Genomic DNA, 8,330 nt, shown 5'->3' with positions numbered 1-8,330 from the left:
ACACACACACACACACACACACATACATACACACACATGCGCACAGCACACCTCCCCATCAGAGCGGATGACTGCATACATTGTAAACCTTGAATAATTTTCAATAAAGTTTATTTAAAAAGCGTAAACTCAGCTGCATAAACCCTGTCGGGACGGACAGATGCCAGATTCACATTGACAGTGTTTGTGCGTGTGTATATACTGGTCATATTCAGTGCATTAAGGTTCAGCAATCAGCATATCCTGCTGGCTGCTGAATAATACAGTATGGACTCTAAGCGAGACAATAATAAAGACCATGGAGGTAAGTTGTGAAGGAGAAGCATTATGTTGCTATGCTTTATGTTAGCAATTTAGCAATACGCTATAGCGTTCCCTTCATTCATATCAAGCCATATAAACATGTGTGCGACAGTTGGTGTGTTTCTGTAAACCAAACGGAGTCACCATTAAACATTGATTGGACCAAAAGGATCATCATCACCTCAGCAAACCACCACCATTCACTTTCATGTAAATCCACACATTTTTGTAGCATAACGCTAAACTAGCATCACCACCTGTGACCATGCATGCACTGTCTGTAATCCCCATGATGATGATAATCCAATTCCCTTTTCATATCAATGCCACGGACCACCATTTGATGACATTTAACCTCTCGGACCCAAAATTACAGAATATTTTGTTATTGGATAAGATTTTGTCCACAAGTCCATGCTGCATCATATGGTACACATTGGTATAAAACACATTTTTCTACATTCTAATTGTGTAGACATCTTGTTAATTAAGAAACGCAGATGTTTAACAATAATTTAACTCGTAAAAAATGAAACCAAATGGGTCCATTTTGTTTAATTTTACGCTCTCAAGAGTTAAAGATCTATAAGGGTCCATTTGGTTACCAACTGTCCATCATTTAGCTGGGGACCACCAGGAACCCCCTCAAGGAGTGGTGGTCCCCGAACCACTGGTTGAAAACCACTGTCCTGATGATGGCAGGGCACCCCATATTGCACGTTTGTCTTAATAATAATAACAATTTAAAATACCCATTTTAAGTAAAACTACAACAATCTCATTCTCTATACTATATACTGTGTATGTACTGTATGTATTGGTATACTGTATACAGTGTTGTAGTGCTACCTTTTTAAGTGCTTAGCCTATTCTTACATGCGCTGGACATGATCAGCAGTGGAAAGAGGACGGTGCTGGAGAAATCTGTGTTATTCTAAAACCGTTTTAATAAACATGGTTATATGACATTATGGTATAATGGTTAGTGACAGTTTTATCTCTTCATTCAGAGCATGCCAACACATTACACTGCATAAGAGAGGTGATGGAGCAATCGGTGTAAATGTATGACAGCTACTTTCAATAAACATGGTTATGACATGGCGTTGTATGTTGACACTACGTGTAAGTGTAGGTTCTTCCGTAGTAGAAAGTAGATGTATCGAGCACTGATCCATTTCCGGTTGCCGAAGCGGACTGCCGGAGCCGTCGTTGCTTAAAGTCCCTGTATGGAGAGTTGGTATCCAAATGGACCATTATAGATCTTTAACTCTTGAGAGTGTAAAATTAACTCATTTTACACTCTCAAGAGTTAGAAGAATTGTTATTTTGATCAACGTTTACCTATTATCTCTCCTAATGGTACCACATCAATACAGCATGGAATTGTGGACAAAATCTTATCCAACGAAAACAAAATATTCTAAGTCTTGGGTCTGAGAGGCTAAATGTCATCAAATGGTGGTCCGTGGCTCAAATTCTGAAAAAGAATATTGGACCTTGATGTGAAAAAGGTTGAAAACCACTGTTGTAGCTGATAAACGACAAGATAGGGCTGTATTTTGCGTGTCTTAAGTACCAGGTCTTATTCCCTAACTTGAGTAAACTAAAGACCTGGAGACGTGATCAATGCTCTTTGGACACTCAGAATAGCCAAATGGCATTGATCACGCCTCCAGGTCTTTAGTTTACTCAAGTTAGGGAATAAGACCTGGTATTTAAGACACGCAAAATACAGCCCTATGTGTCCGGTTGTGACTCCTTGTCTTGTCAGATCATGGAACATAAGTGGGCTACTTGAATTGGATGGTACAACCTTACTATTTATAGATGGCTGCAGGGCTTGTCTCCTTGTTTCTCTGTGAACAGAAGAGACAATAATCTGAGACCTTGCTGAAATAAAGACTCGCTCACAACGCACGTGTGTGCTTTTGTGCGTGCGCTTGTGCGCTTGAGCGTGCATGCGTGCACTGAATTTTCATCTTTCTTCTTTCAGACGCAGCCTTTGAGAGGATAACTGCCGTACAGCTCAAGTCACATACAGGGGAATTCAATTTGGAATCTATTTTGTTCCTCAAATTCAGAGGACTTGGTAAGGTGTAATGATTATTATTATTGTTTTTGTTGTTTTATGGATATGGATGAGGATTGTCCATTTCCTTAAATGGATGCTTCTTTAACCGCTTATGTGAGTGTACAATGACTTGCCCAAAATAGAGGGTGTTTTTATTTAACATTGTCAAAATGTGTGCGAATGTGTGCTGTGTGTTATACTGTAGGAATCCATGACCTCGGTTGTATTGGGGAATGCATCAATTTGGAGAGACTGGACCTTTCTGGAAATAACATAACAAACTTGGCTCCCCTCTCATCTCTGCGGCTTCTTGTTGTGCTCAATCTGTCTGCAAACAGGATTTCCAATTTAGGTACAATTTCCAATTTCTGATCCAGTGGCATTTCCTCTCCTTTCTGAAAGAACTGGTGTTTAATAGAAATTAACTTGATGTGTGTGTAATTTGCTCTTCTAATTTCAGAACCCCTTGGCAGCTGTGACAGTTTACAGAGCCTAAATGTGGCTGGCAATGCCATAGCAAGGTATTATTATGTAACATGTCATGACTGACTCGATGCCATCACCAGCATTCATTATGCTGTCTAATATGGCATGGCTGACTCAATGCCACATCAATGTATCATTATAATATAATTACAATCAGACATGATTCAGACTTAGTGCACTTACATGCAGGTATCATTATGTGACGTGATGAACCTGACTCGGGTATCATTCTATAATCTGACTGACTCAGTACCATACCCAGGAAACATTATTATTTAACATGACTCTGACTCAGTTTGGAGTGATATAAAGGAATGTTAATTGCAGCTTTGACGTTATTTCTTCAAATTAATTATTAATTTTGTTGTATGTTACATTACACCTTACATTTAAGAGCTGGATTACGTTAAAGCGGCATTATGTACATTTGGTTGGTCTCCCTGCTCTTCTATTTAGGGGTGGAAGAGAAAAGTTACATAGTGCAGCTTTAATCCAGAACAACAAACACAAATAATGATTTGATGGTAGTTTACAGAGATGTTTTCAAAACTGTTTTGTTCATTACTATTTTGGTACTCTTTTTTTTCAACAGCATTGAGAACTTCCATTACCTTCAGTCGTTGAGAAAGCTAGAGAACATACGACTAAAAGACAACACTTTTAATTATACCAATCCAGGTAAAGTTATATGACCGTTTCAGTTATTTGAATACAAATGCTGCTGTTGCAATTAAGCCCATACAGTATATGGAGATCCCTGATGTCATCAATATTGGTATATAATATGGATACCGCATATGTCAGAACCTGTTCTGACATTCCATATGTTGATCCTTCCCCATCCATCCTTCCTCTTCGATGTCTCCCTTTTGACTGATACCTGTCCATTTAAACTCTAGACGGGCCTGCCCCAAAGTTATTTGTGCAGCCGCGCCAGGCAGCCGTATTCATATACTGTACTGGTACAGTATATGAATGTATGTGTACATGGGTGCTCGGGATGGCACAATCATTATCTACCTGGGGGTTCGAATCCAACGCTGTGCATCCAGCTTGGTCGAGCATTTATTTACGAAAACAATTGCCGGGGGAAGGGCAAAATGTTTTAATTAATGTTTAATGTTCTAATTATTTACAAATATTTCCCATATTAGCCTATGTATTGTACATGGTTTCTTTCTTTATCCATTTTCATACGTATTAGGGATGGGAATCGATTAAGTCATTCATTGATAATTGATACGTTTTGATAACCTTATCGATCAATAAACCGGTTGGTCGATAAGCGCAGTTTTTATTTAAAGGAGAATTCCATACTAAAAGGCTTTCTTACCTTTCTTTGTAGTTGTTACGTCCCCACCAAAGAGGTACAGGTGTTATTTTACACCCCATAGCCCCATTCAATTCCCATTCAATGCAATGCAATTCATTGAGGGCTTATGGTAGGGAAAATAGCCAATAAGGAGTTTTTGCACAAAAAAACACCTGGACCTCTTTGGTGGGGACGTAACAACTACAAAGAAAGATAAGAAAGCATTCTAGCATGGAATTCTCCTTTAATCTGATAATCTTAATTTCTAACATAAAAATCTACACTTGATATGCTGATATGCTTGCTGATATACAGAAAGAATACAAAAGGCATATTATATTCCTTAGTCATATATTTATTTTACCATTTGCGATACAGTGCCAGGCAATGGCATCTTTGTAAGAGTAATGAGGAATATAATTACATGAAAAGTGCACTGTCTTGTCTGTCACATCACAAGACGTTTCTGTGGCTACCATGGCTGGTGGGAACCTTTTTTTACCGGCCTACATGTGCGTTCCTCGGCCACATGCACCCGCAGACGGCACAGAAATCCATGATAGAACTTCAGAATTTTCGATGAATTATTAACTGTTAAGTTTAAATTAATTAATTTACAGCGATTAATTTAACATCCCTAATATGTATGTTTGTAAGTGTTATTTCTTAATACTGTGCTTATTCAGTGTAAAAGAATCAAACTCACACAGACGCATTACTGTCGGTAAAATAAACTAAAATCATGTTTTTGTTTTGTTTTAGTTTGCAGGAACACACCATATAGAAATATACTCCTAGAAATGTTCCACAACATCAAAGTACTCGATGGTAAGATGGTTTTTGCATGGTTTTTGCATGATCTTTTGGTTTGTTTATTGGTAACATCCATCCCTCCAGGAAAATAATAATAATACATATAATTCTTTATTTTATTTCCTGTTTTCAACTGTAGGTGAAAGAGTGGTTGGCCGTGGGAGTGAATTATATCAGTTATGCAGAGATATAGATGACACCATCAAAGGTAAATTCACCTTCTGTTGTACCCCTTTCTGAATGACAGGACTAGAAGCTTGACTAGCAGGATTTAAAAAAAAATGGTGTAACGCAGAAACCTGCAGCCTGTACAATGAGGTACATAGGTGTGTGTCGCTGTTTGATGACGTTGCGTTTAGTGGTCCTAATGGGCAAAAGAGGTGGCTGAAATGTGCCTGAATAATGCGTTTTATATTAACTGTACAACATGTGAAGGAAGGGAGGGTGGGATAATAAGCCTAGACCCAAGTCAGAATACTTATGAATAGTCTGGGGCAAGTTGGGAGGCACGTGGAGTGCTGGCAAGCTCGATCCTAGCAACCAGACACCACATCGACACGTACTATCTTTTTTTTCTTTTACATTTTTATCCAACGATTTTGTAACCCATTTTTCACCCCTGTGTCAATTATCTAATGTGATCCTGGGCTCTACACACCCTCCACCAATCTAGTCCCCATATATGAGGGACATGGGTAGAGAAATGGACTTGAACTCATGCTTCCTTCATCCCTGAGTGTCCAAGTTGCTCCTTTACACCTGACAGGGGGGAGTTTCCCTGGTTGGACGTAGCGCGGGAAGGAACACGTTATTCCAACCAGTTCCTTTCCCCTCCAAATCTTTGCTTCTTTGGGGTCCCTGGAACAACATGTTTTCAGATTGGGGTCGTGGCCAATTACATATAAGTTTGGGGTTCCTTCACATAGTTTGAGCACCACTGATACAGAAACAGGTTTTTCAGAAAACTGTCATGATTTAGAAGAATTTGTTTTGAATTTTGACCTCAGGTCTTATTGGATTAACACTGATGCTGAACGAGGTCGTTATCAATTAACTTGTTTAACTTGTGAATGGGAGTCAAAGTGTTAAATACTGTAACCCGAAGTTCTGAATGATGTCAAAATGTGGTTATCGCCTCCCTTTCCAAAGAAAAGAAAAGTAGTTTGGTCGCCCAGACACAGGCATACAGAGTTGGAATGTGTAGATGAGTAGTTTGTTACAGATTGTGAGGGTTGTATTTGACATCTTACTCTTTTTTTAATCTCTGTTTAGCTGGTTTATACAAGAATGGACAGCTCCCTGATGTCACTGATTGCAAGCCATGGGTGGAGGACAGTTTTTGGGAAATAAAGAGGTCAAACAACAATGCCATTATTGAAGAAGCCTACAAACAGTTCAGTGGTAAGAGTTATTGTTTTTGCCCAGAACCATTTTCATCAGAGCAGCATCAATGTGCAAAATTGGTTACCAAGTGTTGTAGTTGTACTCCAGTGTCAAATCTCCCATTATTTTCAGATGTCCTTCATGAATGCAGACTCCTGAACAACAGAGCAACACACATGATTTCACAAACGGAACGATCCCTAAGCCTCAAGAAGCAACCAAAGCAGTATGCAGTCTGAAATGGTATATTTTTATGTTTTGTGTGTGAGGTTGACGTTTTTACGTCTCAAAGTTTTCTTGTCTTTGTTTTTTTCCCTTTTATTACTGTGCTATATCCAAATGCTTGACCACTCACATGCTTGATGTTTCCTGCAATGTGAGACGGAAACTGTCCCTGTGTCCTATGCATTAGGTTTGAGGGATGATACAACCCTGAGTGATTTCAAACTGTGATCCATGCTGACATCCCTATAGGGCTGCTTCTAAAAATGTGTTTATTCACACGGTGCATTCTGCAATCTGCTGTAGCATCTTAGGCTATGCTGAGAGCTGTGCTTTAGTATTCGTGTAGGTTTTCTCTTATTGAGAATACTTTTCCATTTTGCATTGCTTGGTCCTTTTGGGAACTGAAATATTGTAAGCTGGCGATGGAAGCTTAGTTTCTTGTAATTGGTGAGTTTTATATCATACATTCTAGTATTAGCTTAACCAAATGGTGGACAGTACAGCGCTTACAAAGACTGAATGTAATTCATACCTCAGTATAGTGTATTTGAATTTTTTATACCATGAATATGGTGTAGCTTTGGACAGCTAGATTGTGCATAATGTCCATTGTCCATAGATAAACTCTTCACGACAATTGTCAAACAACCACACAATTAAAATGTTGCCTACAGTATATCGCCATGCATCAGAATCAGAACTATCCGTTTCTACTTATACAGTTGTTTCTATGAACAGAGATCTGTACTTATCTTATTCATCTTACAATCTGTTTGCAAATTAAAGGAATGTACTAACTTGTGTACTGTATAGTATGCCACTGTGTCTGATGCAATGCTATGGCTCCTCCTGCTGGAAATGTGGTGTCAGAGTCAGACAACAGACCTTGTTGCAGTGAGTGTTGCTAAACTGCCAGCAAGACCTTATTTCCTTGCCGGCAGTGCCATTTCTGTCTCATAACAGAAACTGATAAATAAGCTGCTCTTTTCTTTTTAAATAAATTAATAAAATCAAATGTTATGTTAATTTGATGGTGTGATCTATGTGTTAATAGTTTTGATTGTTTGAAATGCATTTTCTTGGTTGATAGATCCACAGATCCAATGGATAGATCCATATCTTTGTTTTTTAACAACGATATGGGTGATTGAGGTCAGAAAACAAAAAGCAAAAACAAAATAATAAAAATAATTATGTTACCATGCAGAGGAGATCAATTAAGTCAGGGAAATAAAGAAAGTTTGAGTGCTTTTACCACAAAAGTAGGCTACAGGTAAAGGATTTTCTTAAGTGGGTCCTAGTTATTTTCAAGCTTTTGCTACAAAAAGTATACAACTGAAAGGTCTCATACAGCTTTTTCCACAGAGTACAAGTAAAGGTTTTTCCCTGTGTGTATGTGTGTGTGTGTGGGGGGGGGGGGGGGGGGGGGTCCTCATGCTTTCTAACATCAGATATTGACTTTGCTGCAAGACTGTACAACTAATTCTTTTTTACAAGGTCCAAAACATATTTACACATAGTACCTGAGAATGAGATAAAATATATATAAAGGTGCGTGAGCTAAAATATATATGAAGGTGCGTGTGCATGTGCATCTATCTATTGCTAGTCATTCTGTAACCTTGTGTCACCAGACCAGACTTATTCCACCAGTCATCCTGTATTTGGCATGACATTTTAGTTAGGCATGTGTATATTGAGGGATGAACTGGAACCAAAATTACTTGATGAAAT

General features: G+C 38.5%; 1 protein-coding gene across 2 annotated transcripts; it reads left to right on the top strand.

Moving 5' to 3' along the window:
• Nucleotides 1–170: 170 nt before the first annotated feature.
• On the top strand, nt 171–7,484 carry lrrc61 (leucine rich repeat containing 61). Of its 2 annotated transcripts, XM_083763140.1 has the most exons (10): nt 171–304; nt 2,300–2,395; nt 2,583–2,729; nt 2,838–2,898; nt 3,456–3,541; nt 4,938–5,003; nt 5,128–5,196; nt 6,261–6,389; nt 6,504–6,614; nt 6,784–7,484. In XM_083763140.1, exons 1-9 carry the CDS (start codon nt 268–270, stop codon nt 6,608–6,610), a joined length of 798 nt encoding a protein of 265 aa, XP_083619266.1. In that variant the 5' UTR covers nt 171–267; the 3' UTR covers nt 6,611–6,614; nt 6,784–7,484. The 2 variants fall into 2 exon arrangements, with proteins under 2 accessions (XP_083619266.1, XP_083619265.1); XM_083763139.1 differs by having other exon boundaries at nt 6,504–7,484.
• Nucleotides 7,485–8,330: the final 846 nt, after the last annotated feature.

This window comes from Protomyctophum parallelum (assembly GCF_964188405.1).
Source record: "Protomyctophum parallelum genome assembly, chromosome: 4".
Classification (NCBI taxonomy): domain Eukaryota; kingdom Metazoa; phylum Chordata; class Actinopteri; order Myctophiformes; family Myctophidae; genus Protomyctophum; species Protomyctophum parallelum.
The sequence above is the reverse complement of the archived record's forward strand: the minus strand, read 5'-3'. Positions and strand labels throughout refer to the sequence as shown.